The following is an 18,494-nucleotide window of genomic DNA, read 5'->3' on the forward strand; positions in this document are numbered from 1 at the left end:
CCGCAGGCCGAGCTCTGAGGGGGAGTCATCATGGAGGGAGGAAGCACCCCCACACCCCCGAGGCCCTCCTGGTGCTTCCGAGGCCCTCCTGGGCTGCCTTCCCAGCCTAACTGTGCTTTGATGCAGTTTGATGCCTTCACCATGGTCCTCAGGACAGCTGGGCGGGGTGTCTGCGCTCTGTTTGTTGTTGGGTTGTTTTGAATCGAGTTACGTGGATTCGATTTTAATGCCGCAGGAACCTTCACGAAGGGCCTTCATCAGAGCGGTCTGCGCCTGGAACAGGATGCGGCAGCCGCGTTGGCCGAAGGGCGGGTGTTTGGAGGTGTTTGGAGGGTGAACTTCAAGAATTCAGAATCACTCCTGCGCCCACGGGCCTGCGGCCAGAGAGGAGCAGGCTCACCTGTACTGGGGCCTCAGAGCCGGTCCCCACAGCAGCGGGCGGGGCCACACGCAGCTCTCGGCACATCAGGGGGCCTTCCCTGGGCACTGGGGGGGGCCCTCCTACCGCCTTGCCTTACCGTTTCCTCGTGGCTTTCCAGCGTTTTCCCAACCTTGTAATCTTGATTTCCAATCTGCAGAGAAGTTGAAATAGTAGTGAACTATGCCCTTTACCTAGTTTCACCAGTGTTAACTTTTTGCCATATTTGCTCACGCACTGTCTCTGTGCACACTCACTCACACACACACACACACACACACACACACATCTTTCTCCTGAACCATTTCGGAGTAAGCGGCAAACATTGAGACATCTCATCCTTAAACACCTCAGCCTGTTATCGCTTAAGGACCAGGATGTTTTCCAGCGTAACCGAGATAAAATCACATTCAACACACACACCATTGATGCAATACCATTATCTAATCAATACCCCCCAGTAAATTTTCCCTAATTGCCCAATAATGGCCTTGATGAATCCATTCCCCACCCCCCCTCTCCAGGATCCCATCGAGGACTATTCACTGTGTTTAGTTGTTATGCTGCATTATCTTATTTTCCGATCAGCAGGAGTTGGGGGAGGGGTGGTGACTGCCTGTCTTTTTCTCTGCAAAGTGGATTTTCATTTTCATTTCAGTTAAAATGGCTGATGTTTCTCCCAACTCCTGAGCCAGAAGGGGCTGATAGGCTGGAAGGAACTCATGCATTCAAATCCAGGCCCTGTCACTTACTAGCTTCGCGGCCTTGAGCAGGGTACTTACCATCCCTGAGCCACAGTTGTCTTATCTATGAAATGGGAATAATTCTTACCTCCCAGGCTTGTTGCAAGGACTAAAATTGAACAAGACAGTGTGATGAATGTGACTGACATTGTGCCTGGCCCTTAGAGAATGTTCCAGCAACAGCAATAGGTACCATTATTGTTCTGCCACACAGCCTGGCTTCACAGAGCAGGAAGGAGCTTTGGGTCAGGTTTGAACTTGGGTTGGCGACCTCAGGACGAATTCCTCATCCCAAGATCATCCCCTAAGAAGGATGCCGCGTCCCACAAACTCCCTGACTCGCCAGAGCTGCCATTAGACCTGTTTTGCTCAGGCTGGTGGAACAGGGTTCAAGAACGCCGAGGCTGGCTCTGGATGGAGGAAGCTGAAATGTGGAATTTATTAATTAAGGCAGTTGCTAATGAGGCCCCAGAGTCCGGGAGGTTGCAGTTTAATTACCGAGAGCAGAGCTTGTGGAAATCCTCTCTGGTGCCCCAGTTTTGATGTCGCTGAGGGTCTGAGCCGCCGCCCGGTGTGGAGACCAGGCTCAGTGCTCCCTCCCTCTCCTTGGCCCTGAGTGCTTTTTACCCACTCACTTGTATCCTGCATAGCAACGGAGCATAGTGGTTCAGAGCTCGGGCGATCTGGGTTCGAATCCTGTCCCAGTACCGAGTAGGACTGGCTGAGTGATCACTGGGTGATCCCTGCAGCCCCGTGTCCTCATTTGTAAAACCTTATAGGGATGTCTGTTGTGAAGACTGAAGGTCTCGTGTACAGGATGGGGCGAACACAGCACTTGGCCCATAGTTGAAATGTGCGTCAACTCTTTCTTTAAAGGAACTCTCAACCAGGGGTGTGTTTTGCCTCCCAAGGAACACATGGCAGCGTCTGGACACATTTTTGGTTGTCACGGCCAAGGGGGAGGTGCGGCCGGCATCTGGTGGATAGGGCCCAGGGATGCTGCTAGGTATCCCACGATGCACCGGGCAGCCCTCACAACAAAGAATCCCAGAATCTCGATAGCGCCAAGGTTGGGAGGCTCTGCTCTAAAGCATCCCTGGTGATTCAGGGCAGCGTGTGGGACATGGAGGTGGGGTCTTGCACCACCACCCCCCCACCCCGTAGCTCTTTGCACCGTCATTCCTTTGAGCCCGCTGGAGGCCGATGGGTGAACTGGGAGGGAAGGGGGAGGAAAGGAAGCCGGGTATTTTAAACTTTTGAATTCTTGCTGTTTAGTCTTCTTCCCACCCCCCGTTCTCTGACAAAGATATCACTCACTAGGATGCCCGGTGGCTCAGTTGGTTGAGGGTGTGACTCTGGATTTTGGCTCAGGTCATGATCTCACGGTTCAGGGGATCGAGCCCCTTCTCTCTCTCTCTCCCTGTCCGCTGCTCCCTGGCTCGCTCTCTTTCTCTCTGTCTCTCAAAATAAATAAATAAGCTTGACAAAAATCACTTACGTCGTGTATATCACCTTACGTGTTTATTGAGTATCTGCCGTGCACCGGGTCTGGTGCCTTGCGCTCTCTCTGTGTGTCCTCTCATTTTCACAGCCAGCCTGTGAGGCAGGTACCATTACCATCCCCATTCTACAGATAAAGAAACTGAGGCTTATTGATGGGAAGGCTCTAAACTGTCTGAAATTCAGCCCCTGGTCCTTTCCCGAAACTCCTCCACCTGTGTCTCCCCGTCTTACTGGACAGGGGCCCCCAAGCCTGGGAGTCCCCACCCGGTGCCTGCCCCCACTGCGTGCCTCACCCGCCGGCCCTCCTGATGTCCTGCCCACTCCTGTTGCCTGGATCCCCGCCACGGCCTCGCCCTGCGTCCACCTTCACAGCCTCTTCTCCGTGTCTGAGTCGGACCCAAGTCAGATGGGGCCATGCCTCTAACTCACTGCCTTTACTTACAGGTCAAGGGCAGGTTTTCCAGAGGCCTCCTCTGTCCTAGTAATCCGCTGCGCTGCGCCCCTTGCGTGGTTCCTTTCCCGTGGCCCTCCTCGCTGTTCCTGCAGCACACCCTACCCCGGGGCCTCCGTCCAGCTCTGCTCTGGGCTCCCCCGGCTCACTCCGTCACCTTGTCCAGGCTCTGCTCAGGAAGGCCCACCTGGCCACCCCACGCTCCTGGTCCCCTCCCCCAGCTCCATTTTTTTTTTTTTTAATCTATTTTAGCACCTGTCGGTCACCTTCTTCCGTTCGCACTGTATTATTTCCCGTTGATTTGATTTTTATTTTGTTTTGCCTGCTCTCCTCTCACCAGACTACGTAGGGATTTTTGACTGTATTTTCACTGATCTATCCCAATGCGTACTACGTGCTCCATACACTTGTTGATTGAATGACCCCCCCCCCCCCGGCCACTCGGCAGGATGCTAATTCTTCACCTCCGGGCATGATGCCCCTCCGTCCAGGGCACAGTGTCTCCCAGAGCAATCGGTCACCACGTTGTGGCTGTTTCTCCAGAACACTGCAGATGGTCACTTTGGTAGCAGCTTTATCTACAGGACGGCCTGCTCTACTCCGCAGGGCCCGGGGGCTTCTCCGCGGCCCGTGGAGGCCAGGCCTCGGGGGCCTTGGCCAGCTCGCCTCCCACGCCCCTTCCTGCAGCCACAGGGGCGTCCGTGCTCTCGCATGGCTCCCATCCTGCAGTTCCGCCTGTGCCCACGCCGCCCACCCTCGCTGTCCCTTCTGTCACCCCCCGGCCCGAGCCCCCGCTCTCTCCTGGTCCAGCTCGGCCCCGGCCTCTCTTCCCGCGGCAGCCGCACTGTCTCGTGAAGCTCAGACTCTTACCTGAGCCCCCTCTGCTTGACCGCCTCTCCCCACCCCTCGCGGGACCCACCCACGTGGTCCAGTCCCAGCCCACCTTGACACCTCTCACCCGACACCTTCTCTCTCAGGGTTTTTTAAAGACCAAATCTTTTCCTGCTTCGGGACCTTTATGTGTGCCTGCCCCCCCCACCCAGCTCCTCCTCGCCGTTCAGGTGCCAGCTCAGGGGTCACTTCCTCGGCTGCCTCCCCTCCCGCCTAGGTCAGGCTCCCAGATGCACGTCCTCGAGGCACCTCGCGCTTGCCTGTCGTGCCGTTTACCTGGGTATGGCTTAAGATCCGCCTCCTCCTCACTTGCCACAAGCAGATCACAGCTCTTGTGCTCACCTGTGTGTCTTCGGCGCCTAGCACAGGGCCTGGCATATAGTAGATGCTCAATAATTGCCCAGAGACCATCCCGGTGCCTTCAGTGCCCTTCTCCTTCCTCTCCACCAGCAAACTCCTGTTCATCCTTCGAGACCCAGCTCCAGTTTCCTCTCCCTGGTGCTCTTGGCAGCCGGTCCCCCGTCCTGTGTGTTGTCGCAGAGCTTTGCACCTCCCTTACTCTGCACTTACTACCCCGGGTCAGAGCCCTGGGTCTTTTCCTGGCGCTCCTGAGCTGCGCGGGGGGCAGTGCCGGGCACGGTATATCACCGGCAGTTGGCACTCTGGACGTGTTTGGGTCTTGGCCTGACGCACCTCTTTGGCTCGTTGCTTACGGTTGCAGTCGTTTTCCGTCTGCTTTGTGTAGTGTGAGTTCCTCAGCCACTCGGTCACTTCCTGGAAGGCAGGCTCAGTGTCACGGCCCCACTTTTTGCGTCTCCTATCCCAGGAGCCTGACACGGGGCTGTGCACACCTAGAAGGGTTTTAGTAAACCCTCCTTTTTATTTAATTTAATTATCTTATTTATTGAAAATTTTTTTTAATATTTATTTTTGAGAAAGAGAGAGAGAGAGTGCGAGCCGGGGAGAGAGGGAGGGAGACACAGAATCCGAAGCAGGCTCCAGGCTCTGAGCTGTCAGCACAGACCCTGACGTGGGGCTCGAACCCACGAACCGCGAGATCATGACCTGAGCCGAAGTCGGAAGCTTAACCGACTGAACCAGCCATGCGCCCCTTATTTTTTGTTTTAGAGAGAGAAAGCAGGGGAGGGGGCAGAGGGAGAGGGAGAGAGAATCTTAGGCAGAGCATGGAGCCCACCCGACACGGGGCTCAATCCCACGACCCTGGGATTGTGACCTGAACCAAAATCAAGCGTTGGACACTCGACAGACTGAGCTACCCAGGCACCCCAGTGAATCCTTCTTGAGTCTATGTCATATCTACATTTATTTATTTACTATTATTTTTAAATGTCGTGTCTACTTAAGTTTGTAGGGGCCTTGGCAGTTTTGGGAGGCACCTTGGCGTCTTTTTTCTCATTCTGGAACATCTTTATAATTTGTGGGACCCAGTGCAGGGCCCCTTGTTCAAAAAGTAGTGAGCATTTCAAGACTGTGATAGCAGAGGTTTAGACCAAGGGTGGGGCTTCTAGGCCTCAGCTCATGAAGCCGGCCCTGATCTCATTGTACCCAACGCGGGAAGATACGGTAGATAGAGCCCATGATTTCCTTTTTACAGATGGCAAAATGAAGGGCCCAAAGGGCAGGGACCAACCTCAGTTGTGCAGCTGATCGGAAACAGTTCTGCTCCTGGAGCACGCTGACTGTCTTATCCTGGCTCAGGGGCCCCCACAACGTTGAGCCTCAATTTCCTCCTCTGTAAAATGGGGGCATCGACCTGATCCTAAAATGGCAGCTAGAACAGCTGGAGGTGAATCCCTGGACGGTCCCGTCGGGAACATCACCTCAGCTTGTGGATGCCTTCCGCCTAAAGTCACAAATACAAAGTTCTTCTCTGCTTCTGGGAAGGGCCCGAGTCCTACAGACAGTAGGAGGCTAATTGGCTTTTGTGGTAGTTGAAGAAATTAAAGCCCTCAGGAGGGGAAGAAGGCTGTCTTCTCATCTCTTTTTGAAGGAATGTGGGCACTTGGGTGGAAGTTTCCCCAGGGAGCCTTGGTATTTCGATGCTTTGGTATCTAGAGGGACGAAAGAGAATTAATCGCTATAGATGCCCGTTCCCGCAGGGGTAGTCTGAGGGTGGAGGGAGTGGCAGGAGTGGGTGACGGGTCCTCCATCCAAGGGCCATTGCTGGTTGAAGAGAGACCCAGACTAGAGGCCAGAGGTTTGAGCAGCATCTGCCTGTAGGGGAGGCTTTGGAAATCTCACTTTCTCTGGAAAACACGTTTTCTTCAGCCCCTTGGGTTAGTGAGCCTCTCTCTTTGCTGAAAGACAGTGGAAGAGGGGTCCCGCTGCTCCCCGAGGTCCTGCACCTCCCTTACAACAGGTTGCTCCAAGTGTTGGCCTCAGATCTCTGTCCTCACAGCGGGGCTGAAAGCTGGGGGTCCGCCTGTAACCAGGGACTCCGAGGTCAGCGCGCACAGCACAGGAGGTGACCGGGCCGGAGCGGCTGGGCACCACTCCCCAGTGCCCCCACCTGCCTCTGGCCGTGCTCCTGCCAGGGGAACCTGCAAAGGGCCCGAACGGTGAGGTTGTGTGCCAGGGGGGCAAAAGAGGAGAAGGAGAAGGCAGCGTTCTTTGATTCCTGCAAGAGGTGTGTTTGGGGCCAGTAGACCTGTGGCCAGGCGCTAGGTTGTACATGACCCGCAACTGTGTTTTATGTTGTGTGGGGGGGTGAGTTTATGTTCACACATGCAGCTACAGGTGCTCGCCGAGCACAGGACAGATGTAAATGCGTGTCCGAGCACAGAGCAGGTGGAGCCCGGGCTGTTTGGTGGGTGGGACGCCTTCTCGTGCAGGTTCAGGACTTGCCCATCAGCTGCCCTGGAGTGACTCACCCCGGTGACAACGTCTCTGAGCACAGCTCTCAGTTGGACTTGGTGACTAACCCAAGGAAGGAGGGTGCGTGGTGACCTGCTTCAGCCGGAAATGACAGGCGGGCATTAGCTGCGCTCAGCACCTTATCCCAGAGCCGTTGGTGCGGGTTCCCTGGGCCGGCCAGACACACAGGTATTTCTGGACTGCGACAGAACCCGTTGCCATGCGCTTCCTGCCAGTGCCGGGTCCCCATCAGCGTGGGGCGTGGGCTCCCACTTCGGGCCCTCCCGGCTCCTCCCGTGACCCGTGTTCTGTGTTTCCACAGGGCCGCACCTGCCTATTTCTCCCGGCCACAGCCCGCCCTGCACAGTTGAGCTGCTGTTTGCCTGAAGTTAATTTCCAGAGGCAGGTAAGGACCCCAGGGGAGGGGCTTCTGGTAACGGGCCTTAGAGCAGTGCTGGCTGGGGAGCAGGCCTCGGGGCCGGGCTGTGGGAGCTCATCTCGCTTCCTTCCCCGCAGTGCCTGATCCTGGCTCATGTCTGCAGCCCGTGTGGGTTCTTCCCGTCAGGGCTGTGCTACCGCTCTGTCACTTAGGCTAAGATGTGTACAGTCTCTGAATTAATATCGCGTGTTAAGTTCTGGGAATCACAATGATACATTGTAATTTTATGCAACGTGAACATTGTATAAATGTAAATGTACATTTTTTAAATGCAAGCACTTAAAATGTATCACAACTTTTTTTTAAAGTTTATTTATTTTGAGAGAGACAGAGGGAGCACGAGTCGGGGAGGGGCAGAGAGAGGGAGACAGAGACTCTCAAGCAGGTTCCGCCCTGTCAGCGCAGAGCCGATGTGGGGCTCGAACTCATATGGTGAGATCGTGACCTGAGCTGAAACCAAGAGTTGGATGCTTAACCGACTGAGCCACCCAGGCGCCCCAAAATGTACCACAGCCTAAAAAAAAAAAAAAAAATGGGTTGAACGAAAGGCAAGTGCTGGGACCCATGGAGCAGAGGTGGCTTGTGTGGGTCAGGGACGCTCTTGCTGTCTGGCCCAGCCTGAGGTTACCCACTATTCTCCAGGCAGGTGTAAGACCACCCCAGGTATAAATGTATATTCCAGTTTTATAAATGTGGGTGTTCAAACAGCACGAGCTGCAAGTTTATAAATAAAAATGAGTGCAGGTGGCTGTGTTTGTATCGAGGGCCACACATGCCTGTCAAAGGGAGGCCCGCTCTCAAAGCTGTTTATCAGAACGGGTCTGACTGCTGCACGGAACCCTCAGCCCTCCTGCTCTGGGACTCCTCCTGCACCACGACCCATCTCAAGTGCCGGCAGCCGCTTCACGGCTGGAGACCGTGTGCGGCCAGAGGTCAGGTCCTTGCAGAGCAGGGCAGGAGCGTGCTGTCTTACGTGTGACCTCCATGTCTCCCACGGAACGCAGTGTTGCCTAAGCCACGGGCCACATTTGTCACTTCGTATGGATCCCTCCCAGTGGCTGGGAGCCCCTGCCCCACTGTCCTCTCCCTGTCAGACTCCTTTCAACCGAGATGCGGGCTCCGCACCAACAGGACCGTGCAGGGTGTGGTGGGGAATGCGTCTGTGCGTCTGCACCTTGGTGTCTGAATTGCATTTGTGCCCATCAGCTGTGATTTTCTGGAATCGTACCCACTTTTTACATAACCGTGGATACCTGCAGCATAATCTATGGCCACAGGCCTGCACCCTCACCATTCATTTGGGGAGTTGATGGTTTCCTGTTTCTTTCCATTTTCCATTTTCTGGCCCCTCTCTGCTTCTCCCTAGTCAGCTTCCATAATGGTAGTGTCTTAGGGGAGGGAGCAGGTCTGTCTCTGCCTTGGGCGGTTGACACTGAGACATTTTCTCAGGATTTAGAGTGGAAGTATCAGCACTGTAGACGATGGGACGCCTACAGAGCTAGCGGGGAGACCATTAGTGAGAAGCATCATTCCTTTTGCCTCTCACCGCTGAGGACTGAATAACTACTGTGTCTAAATTAGTCGCGGTTTAGACTCACGTGACTCAAACACATTTTAATGGAGACCAGTTCTTCATCCCTACAGGGGAACATAAGAATTTTCAAATGAAATTAATCTGATGCTTGTCAGATTTGTGATGAAAATTTAAGAGCGTGTTTGCTTGGATAGGCACCAGACCCAAACACCCTTTAATATACTTGTAGCGTATCAATGACTGAAATGGATGTGTTTTGGGACTGATTATGATTTACTCTCTTCTTTTTTTTTTTTTAATTTTTAAAAAATGTTTATTTATTTTTGAGAGAGAGAGAGAGAGAGAGACAGAGCATGAGTGGGGGAGGGTCACAGTGAGAGGGAGACACAGAATCCGAAGCAGGCTCCAGGCTCCAAGCCGCCAGCACAGAGCCCGACGCGGGGCTCGAACTCACAAACTGCGAGATCACGACCTGAGCCGAAGCCAGACGCTTAACTGACTGAGCCCCCCAGGCGCCCCTGATTTTCTCTCTTCAATTATTAATTTTCTCCACATTGACACCCCTGATGCAGTTTCTGTTTAGGACGGAACCACGTAAACCAGTCGTGATGTTCGAGTCTGTTAGGATTGCAGGGTGCTCGTGGCTACATTCTGCCCTAGATCCAGCCCTGGGCACATTCCGCTTGTGCAGCGGCCCGGCAGAATCAGCTCAAAGTAGAGCTCAAAGAATACCAGAAAACCAGAATTTGGGGAAACGACAACGGTCTTCCCCAAAGCAAGAAGAGGCTTTGCCAGGGAAGCGTGCTGAATTGGGAGTAGCCTGGCCCCAGAGACCCATTCAGGCCCCACCGACACCCCGGGCCCACGACTGGGTGGTGTAAACCACCCCCCCAAGTAATCATAATATGAATGTGGGAGGTCCCCCAGACAGTGGGGCTACCATGGCAGAAGACCGCGGAATGAGATTGATCTGTACAAGATGCAAGATGTCTGTTGGACAGAGCAAAATTCTGTAAAAACAGACGGTGTAAATTGATTCACTCAAGCTCATGGTCACGCTCACACTGATACACTCCTGTGGGTTCTGAGGCTGCATCTCTGTTGGTGGAAGCTTGGCCCGTCAGGAAAGGACAGTGAGGAAGGGGTTCCCAGTCACTGGGCAGCCAGGACCCCTACGTCCTGGGATGGTCAGCAAAACCAGATACATATCCTTGCCTCGGCAGAGCTGGCCCCGGAGTGATGGATAGATCTTGCTCTGGGACCTGGGACTGGGGTGTGGTTTGTGACCTAGGATCGCAGTAAGAGCTGGAACCAAATGGGCCTGTTGGGGAGTTGAGGTGGGGGTAGGCGCGGAAACTCACTGGAATTCTGGTTCTTTTGTATACGGTGACACCTAGTGGCTGGTCCCTGTACTTCAATGCTGTCTTTCACAAGGAGAGAGCAAACTGACCACTAGTCCTTGGACACAGGACGGAGGTGGGAGACTTTCACTCCCCGAATCCCTGACTCCCCGTTTGAAAGCTCTGTGGAGTGTTTCAGAAGTCCTCTGGGGAGCACCATGGCCCAAGGCACTCCACTTGCTCGAATGGGAGTCCTTTGTCAACGCTCAGTTTGGTTGTGCAGACTGGATTGGGTACTTTGGTCTGTTTCAACACGGTGACATTTGGCCCTAAATCAGCGTGGGTATTAGAGAGAGAGGGAAACTTGCACACCACGGGCTGTCTCGATTTTTCCATTCAGCCAACTGGGTGGTGTCTATTAAGTGCATGCTAGGCACGGTGCTGAGCTGTGGAGGACGGGGTGAGCTAGGCGGGCCCTGGCCTTCAAGTCTGGCAGGGGAGAGACAATAAGCAAGTACCCCAGCAGGGCACTTCCAGAAAATGGGGACGAGCCCGGGCTATGTGACTGAGTGGGTGTAGGGGGTGTGGGACACAGAACCTGCTTCAGCTATGCTGTCAGGAAAGGTTCCCGGGGAAGGCGTCTTTAAGCAAGTTGAAGGGTGAAAATAAGCTAATCCAGGCTCAGGGGACACCCAGTGCAAAGCCTGCTGGGGGAAAGAGCTTCTTGGCATGTTCTAGAAATAGCCTGGGGTCAGGAAGGCCGAGCGTGAGGGGAGGCATGAGGAGAAGCAGGCCTCATGAGCACTCTGGGGTAGTTCAGTGGGAGGAAGTGAAAAGGGGTCAGTGTGAGAAGCAGCGATGTCCCAGACCCGGGCTCCCATCAGAGACCCACTTGACATGGCTTACCCCTCTTTCCTGGTTACCAGCGCTCACTGGGCTCTTTTCTGAGCCCAGAGGGGGCGGCACGTGAGTAGACAGTACAATGGGTTGTCTGGGGCTTCAGTGGGGAGAGGAAGGCCCCAGAAGGAGACCTGCTGCATCAAGTATACAGCCACTCCTTTAGCCCCAGCCTGCCAGCTTTTGAGCCTGTTGTGTGGACTTTTAGGACCAGAGCCCCTGGTAGCTTATGGGGACTGGACACTTGACAGGGACCTCCAGGGAGGCTGCTGCCCAGGACTCTGGCACATTTCTGAGTCTGCCCTTTGCCCGGAGAGCAGGCCTGCCTGGGAGAGCCTGCTGGTCCAGGGCTTGCTGGCCCCCGAGGATGGGCGGCGTGAGGAGTGTCCTTGGCTCGCGAGCCAGGCTCCCTGGGTCCCCCGAGAGCAGCTCCTTGGCAGCGGGGCTGCTGAGGCTCCACCCCCACCAGCTGCTGCGTTATTTCTGACTCATCCAGGAGTTACAAGCCTGTAACCCAAACCCCTCCACGCCCGGCTTCCTCTCTGCCGGCTCCTCCTAGAGTGGGGAGACCCTGGGACGGCTCTCCTGGGACCTCTCTGCAGGTTGGGTCCCTGCTGTACCCAGACACAGCTGCTGCCCTCAGGAGCTGCCCTCTGACAGGTGGGGTGGGTGTGCGCGCGTGACGGCAGTGAGCTCAGGTGGGCGTCTGTATCCCACAGCCCAGGCCTGCCTGTCCCCATCGAGGGACTCCTTGGAGCCCGGCCCAGGAGCTGGCCTCTTGAATTCGTCAGGGGCTTCTGCTGAGGGGGCTGCCCAGGCCTTGGGGCTCAGTACTGATCTCGTGGTTTCTCCAGCCAGAGGCGCCAGCTGGCTGCTTCTGGTCGTGTCACTTTTGCTCCTTCTGGAAGTTGCATGCTTGGAAAACCTGGGACACTTAGGGCTTCATTCAGCACATCCCCTGTGGCTGATAGCAGGGCTCTTGCTGAGGGGGTGGCTGGAAGGTCGAGCTGGCCAGAAGTCTGGGTCAGCTTAGACTCCCTGGGCCTGACAGCTCCTTGCAGAGGGTGCTGGCCACCAGCGCCTGCTCCGGGATCTAGCTGCTCAGTCTGGCTGCCTGGGGCCGGTGGGGGTGAGGGAGGAACAGGCAACTCGCCACCTGCTCTGGGCTCTCAGAAGCGAGACCCTGCAGCACTGTGGGCTGCCTGACCACTCCTGCCCAGCACCCAGTCTGTGTCTGGTGGGTCTCGTCCCGAAGCCCGCTTCAGTGCCTCTCCTCGCTCCGCAGGAGTCCCCAGGGCTGGCCAGGGAATGAACCGCGAGGGGGCTCCCGGGAAGAGTCCGGAGGACATGTACATTCAGCAGAAGGTCCGAGTGCTGCTCATGCTGAGGAAGATGGGATCAAATGTGAGTGCCTTTGGGGTGCCAAGCAACGGGTCCTGCAGGGAGGGTGCTGCCGTGGGCAGAGCAGAGGGCCTATAGCCATGTCCTGTGGCAGCTGTGGTCTGCGGAGGGGGATGCTGGGCTTGTGGTTTGGCTCTGTGGCTGATTCATGCCACTGAGAGCCCTTCCTGTCCAGCTCCAGGGGTACCGCTGGGACAGTCTTCCCATCCCTGTGGTGAGCCTGGGCCAGGTGGGTGTGAGCCCTAAAGGCCCTGACCTTCCCACCCTCCCGTCTCCCTGGGAGGTGTCCAAGGGGCGCTGGGCAGGACGGGCACTGAGAGGGCAGCACTGTTCAGAAAGAAAGGGATGGGCTCCCCGGGCAGGGCCTGGGCTTCCTCCTGGCCCCGTGCTGCACTGGAACCCAGTCTCAGATCTGATCCGAGTGGCCTGTGGGCCCATGGACCAAGTTTGGGGTGGGGTCAGAGGGTGCTCGCTCTGGAACTGAAGGGTCAAGAGTCAGGAACAGGGGCCCAGGGATTACAGGAGCAGGTACCTTCTGGGAGCCGGTGTGCACCGCCCCTCACAGTGGCTGTCTCACCCTTGCAGCTGACGGCCAGCGAGGAGGAGTTTCTGCGCACCTACTCGGGGGTGGTCAACAGCCAGCTCAGCCAGCTGCCCCAGCACTCCATCGACCAGGGTGAGTCCCGGCCAGGGTGCCCCGCCATGCCCTTCCCAGAGACGCCTAGTTGGGTTTTCTGGAGAAAACTTAGCTCCTGGGGCAGACAAGGGAGGGCGGCTGCCTCCCGTCCCCAGAGCTGAGGCCCAGGCCTGGGCCCATCTCTTTCCCGGGGTGGGAGCCGAGGACCCAATCAGGTAATGGTGGGAGCCCTTTCTAGGCCTGGGGGAGGCAAGAAATGGAGATGTCCGGGGCCTCTGGTTTTTGCATTTCCTCAGCCTTTGGCTTGACCCCTGCCCACCCAGCACCCTGTCCAGGGAGAGCGTGAAGCCAGCCTCACCTGCTAGGACCTGCCCTCGGCACCGGTTATGCAGGGAGCTGGTGTGTTCCTGGCTGCACCCAGGCGGGAGGCCCCGATGGCTCCGAGTGCCCGAGGTGTCCATCTGCCTGAGGGGGCTCTTTCTTTTCTGGGTGCCCTCACCCGATCGTAATAATGGGAGTGAGAAACATTTAAGTATTTATTGTCCAGCAGGCACATGGTGAATGCTGGATCCACGTAGTTTCGTTTTATCGTAGGCAGCTACTGGTTGTATTACTTGCACTTAACGGGCGAGGAAATGGGTTTGGAAGCCCATAAGTGGTCGCCCTGGTCTTACAGCCAGTCGCCAGAGGGCTCAGGATGCAAACTTGTCACTGCCCGTCCTGGAGTGCTTGTGGGCTCTGTCATCTGGAGGGCTTGCCCGACCCCGTGGCCCACGGCATCCTGACCAGCACTTCCATCTCGTCCTTTCCTTTTATCTTTTCGCTTAGTTGGAAATATTTGCCATAAAATTGTGTGGCCTGTGGGGTGTCAGATGTGAGCTGGCTCCCGGCAGCAGGGCGACGAGGGGCGCGTGCTGACCCGTGGGGCCGAGGAGGAGAGCAGGTGTGGCACGCAAGGCCGCCTGTCTCGAAGCAGTCCCTGCTCTCCTGGATATCATAGGCCTCAGCTCTGGCGCAGGGCCCAGTTCTCCAGCTCTGACGCCGGGTGTCACCTGGCCTGTGCGCCCAACTCAGCAGAAACGTACAGGGCGTCCCAGTAGCTCGGGCAGCAAATTGGGACAGCCACTCGCTGAGCACAACCTGCCTGGGCCACATTCGTGCCACAGCCTGCTGTATACCGACGGTTAGGGGCGGGGTCTGCCCTTCGGGGGTTTGGCTTTTGGGAGGGATCCTTTCTTTTTTTTCTTTTTTTTTTATCATATAAATATACAAATACATATATATTTATATATATATAATTTATTTAAGTAATCTGTAATCTCTACACCTACCATGGGGCTCGAACTCATGACACCGGGGTCGAGAGTCACGCTCTTCCGACTAGGCCAGAAGGGAGACATCCTTTGTTATCCACAGCTGATCTGGGTTTCTAGCACGGTTCCCCCTTCCCCCCCAGGCTCTTGAACCATATCTCCCTGAAACCTTCAGGCTTCTGGGTTCCTAGGACATCACATTTTCTCCCACCCCGGTTTTAGGTCACTGAATCAACCAGAATTTGGGCTGGTGATAAGAATGCCTCTAGTAAAAAGCTGTTAATGGAAAAAATCATAATAAGTTATAGAACTGTATGTCAATGTAGATAACAACCCCCCGACACACACACACTCACACGTGTACGTGTGTAGGAAAAAAAGCTGAAAGAACATATACCAGGCTGTTAATAGAGAATTTTGATGTGGGTAGAACTGTCTATATAAAGGACTTTAACTTTCCAAGTCACACATTTTCGTAAGACTAATTTTTTAACATTGCACATACGTTTCTTCTGTAGAACGGGGAAGTTTTTTTTGTTTTTTTTTTTTGATTTTTTAAAAATGTTTTTATTTTTATTTTTGAAGGAGAGAGAGACAGAGCATGAGCGGGGGAGGAGCAGAGAGAGGGGGAGACAGAGAATTCGAAGCAGGCTCCAGGCTGTAAGCTGTCAGCACAGAGCCCAACATGGGGCTCGAACTCATGAACTGTGAGATCATGACCTGAGCCGAAGTCGGACGCTTCACCGACTGAGCCACCCGGGCGCCCCAAAATGGGGAAGTTTCTAAAAAGCATTAAGAGAACCCTCCATCTTGCCTAGCTAAGCCAGCAGTTGAGAATAAAAATGAACTCTGTGGAGTGAAGCCCATGGTGACCTCACGTGCCCTAAAGCATCTGGGCCATCAGGAGCAAACTGTGGCCTGTGAGGGTGACCCCAGAATCTGGGCCTGCCTCGGTGAGGGGTGTCCACGGGACAGCCAGGCAGGCCTCAGATACATCTCCCAGGGAACAGGCTGCTGAAGCTGCAACGGGACCCAGAGGAGGGTCTCTGGGGATGCTGGTGGCTGGGGTGGCTCTCTGCTGTTGGGGTTCCCTGCATACTGCCCCGGGGCCCCGCGGTTACCTCCGAGCTGAACCAAACAGGAAAACACATGCTGCAGAAAGTCCTGAGGATTCCCGCGGCCTGTGTAGGAGGAGGGTGGGCGGCAGTGCCGGAAGAGCATCATGTATTTTGTGCCCCTAAGGACCCCGCACACAAATGCACAACAAAACAGTTCTCGGCACAGTCTCTCCCGCTGTGGGGGCACAACCCTGAGAGCAGGACCCTGCACGTCTGCCCACACCGTGGGGCCAAACGGGTCTTGGCTAAAATTCTAGCCTGCCCACCTCATCTGTTGGCAGGGCCAGCCTCAGCTGGTGCCGCAGGGATGCCGCTGCCAGGGGCCCAGGTGCTGTCCAAGTGGTGACAGCCCTGGATCACTGCTTCCAGTGCCTGGGATCCCAGCATAAAAGACCCCTCAAAGGCCTGGGAGCAGTCAGGGTGGTGGGGGAGACAGTCGGACAGAAATCTGGTGTGAGCCCCTCCTGCCACGAGGTGGCGCTGTGTCTCAGCAAATGCCCAGCGCTCTCCTCCGCAGAGAGCAAAGTCTCCTTCAGCTCCCCTCTGGGGGCCTCGGACCAAAGGGACAGAGCTCTGCATTGGGCTACTATCTTTAGACTCGCACACGCTTCCCCTCTGGGGTTGGAGGGGTCTGGTACTGGGGGCACTGCTTGCCCTCCCTGGCCCCAGAGACAAGAGTGGGCTGGGCATCCCTAGCCCCACGCCCGGGCCTCCCGCCTCCCTGGTCTTCCCCTGGTGAACATGTGTGCAGGATCTGCTGGGCCCTCACTGGTGCCAGAGACCGTGCTGTGTGGGCCTGGCTGGCCTCTGCTGGTCTGAGACCACCCACGACAGCCTCCTCCTGGAAACCCTCCTTCCCTTCCCCCATCCTCTGTGATACACCTGTCTGTCTTTCTGTCTCTCCGTCCCCCCAGGCCCTACCTTCTGCCCCCTCTGCTCACCGCCCCTGAGCGCTCCTTTTCTCACACCGCCCTGGTGCCCTTGATATTCTGCCCTCCTCTCTGTCACACCTCCCCCTGGGGGTCTCACATGCTCTGGTCAACGCCCTCCAAACACACACCCTCAGCCCAGACCCTCTCCTGACCCCCACCCCCAGAACTTTACGTGCAACTCCCTACTGACCGTCTGGCCACAGACAACCCACGCTCAGATCCAGATTCACACTCGACCCACCGAATCTATTCTTCTACCTGTATTCTCGGTCGTGATGGATGTATCACCAAAACTCCATGGCCCTGGGGACTCCTCTTCGAAGACCCAAGTATCTAGCAAATTATCAGATCCTTGTGATTCTCTTGCCTTAAGGCTCCTCAAATCTGCTCTGTCTTCTCCGTCTTGGTTTGAACCCTCGTTTTGTTCAGAGCACATATTCATTTTTGTCTTGATCGCTGCAAACAGTTCCTGGCATCTTGACTCCTCACCTTGTCCCTCCAGTGCACTTCCCACCCCTGGCTCAGCAGGTCTTGTCCCGACTTAAAATGCTGCCTTGTGGATGACGTCCAGCCCCGCTAGCATGATGAGCGGGACTCCCTGACACTTGACCTCACGCACCGGAAACAGCCAGAGCCAGTGGCTTTCAGCTTCTGTCTCAGGCTGGCCTTGGCGCCTCTGCATTTGCCTCCGGCTTCCAGGAGCCCAGCGCTGACCCCCAGCCTTCCTCTGCCTGTTGCCAGCCGGGCCAGGCCCTCTTGTCATTCCCATCCCGCACATGCACCCTGGCTGAGCTACTCCCACGGTCTCCTGGTCGTCTCTTGAGCAACCCCGAGACCCTTGAGCTTGGGACTATGGCTTCCCACCTTGTATTTCTGGGGCTGCGTCCCCCCCCCCCCAACCGAGGCCCAGTGCACGCTTGGACAAATGAATGGGCCAGGCTCTCTTTGGGTCGGAGAGCCCACCATCCCCCAGAAAGGCAAGAACGTGGAGCCAATCTGAGTGCTGTCTCCTGCTCCCCGAGGGTGACCGAGCAGACCCTACAGCCAGGCAGGACTGACTCTGAGCCAGAGATCAATACCCCTCGGGAAAGGTCACCTTGCTGAGGAAGCCCAGCTGTAGGTGTGGGGGTCGAGAGCTGTAGCTTTCGAAGAGCGGGCCAGACAGAATGCAGAGCTCATTCCCTTCTTATCACCGGTGCTACTGTCTCCATAACACGTACCGATCCCTTTTCCTGGTTATGGAATAATGCATAGTCATTGAGGAAAACTGGGGAAAGGCAGGAACAGCAGAGAAACCTGAACGATTGAATCCTACTGCACAGCTACGATCACTGTTACCTTCTGCTCAGTTCCCCGTCAACCTTTTAAAACTATGTTTGTCGGGTTGCCTGGGTGGCTCCGTCAGTTAAGCATTCGACTCTTGATTTCGGCTCAGGTCATGATCTCATGGTTCATAAGTTCAAGCCCTGCATCGGGCTCTGCGCTGACTACAGGGAGCCTGCTTGGGATTCTCTCTCTCCGCCCTGCCCCCACTCCGTCTCTCTCTCTCTCTCTCAAATAAATAAACATTAAAAAAAATTAAAATGTACTTGTATTCACAATCACAAATTGGGGACCAAATGGTATATATAAACATCTTAATATCCATTTTAACATCCATGTTTTAATTATGGTAATTTTTTAAAGTTTATTTATTTTGAAAGAGTGAGAGTGCATTCGCGCGTTTGTGCAAGTGGGGGAGGGGCACAGAGAGAGGGAGAGAGAGAGAGAATCCCAAGCAGGCTCTGGGATGTCAGCGCAGAGCCTGACGTGGGGCTTAAATCCACAGACCGTGAGATCTTGACCTGGGCCACCAAGGCACCCCGACTTATGGTAATTTTAAACTATTTTCCAACAATTTGCAAGAAAAGATTTTAGCGATTGCATAATAAGCAGCCACGTGGCGGCCCAGAATTCACTGCCCAGACCTTCCCCGTGGGACATCTGTTTCTCATTTTTGCTAT

At 55.4% G+C, this 18,494-nt stretch overlaps 1 protein-coding gene across 1 annotated transcript in view; it reads left to right on the forward strand.

Moving 5' to 3' along the window:
- Positions 1–4,914: 4,914 nt before the first annotated feature.
- The window catches only part of CTNNBIP1 (catenin beta interacting protein 1), a 28,489-nt gene continuing 14,909 nt past the window's right edge, over positions 4,915–18,494 (forward strand). The window contains exons 1-4 of the mRNA XM_049618162.1: positions 4,915–7,069; positions 7,203–7,286; positions 12,376–12,494; positions 13,077–13,167. Of these exons, the coding sequence (XP_049474119.1) occupies positions 12,399–12,494; positions 13,077–13,167 (187 nt within the window). The 5' untranslated portion in view covers positions 4,915–7,069; positions 7,203–7,286; positions 12,376–12,398. The remainder of the gene's footprint in view (positions 7,070–7,202; positions 7,287–12,375; positions 12,495–13,076; positions 13,168–18,494) is intronic.

The sequence above is a fragment of the Panthera uncia genome, assembly GCF_023721935.1.
Source record: "Panthera uncia isolate 11264 chromosome C1 unlocalized genomic scaffold, Puncia_PCG_1.0 HiC_scaffold_4, whole genome shotgun sequence".
In the NCBI taxonomy this organism is placed as follows: Eukaryota; Metazoa; Chordata; class Mammalia; order Carnivora; family Felidae; genus Panthera; species Panthera uncia.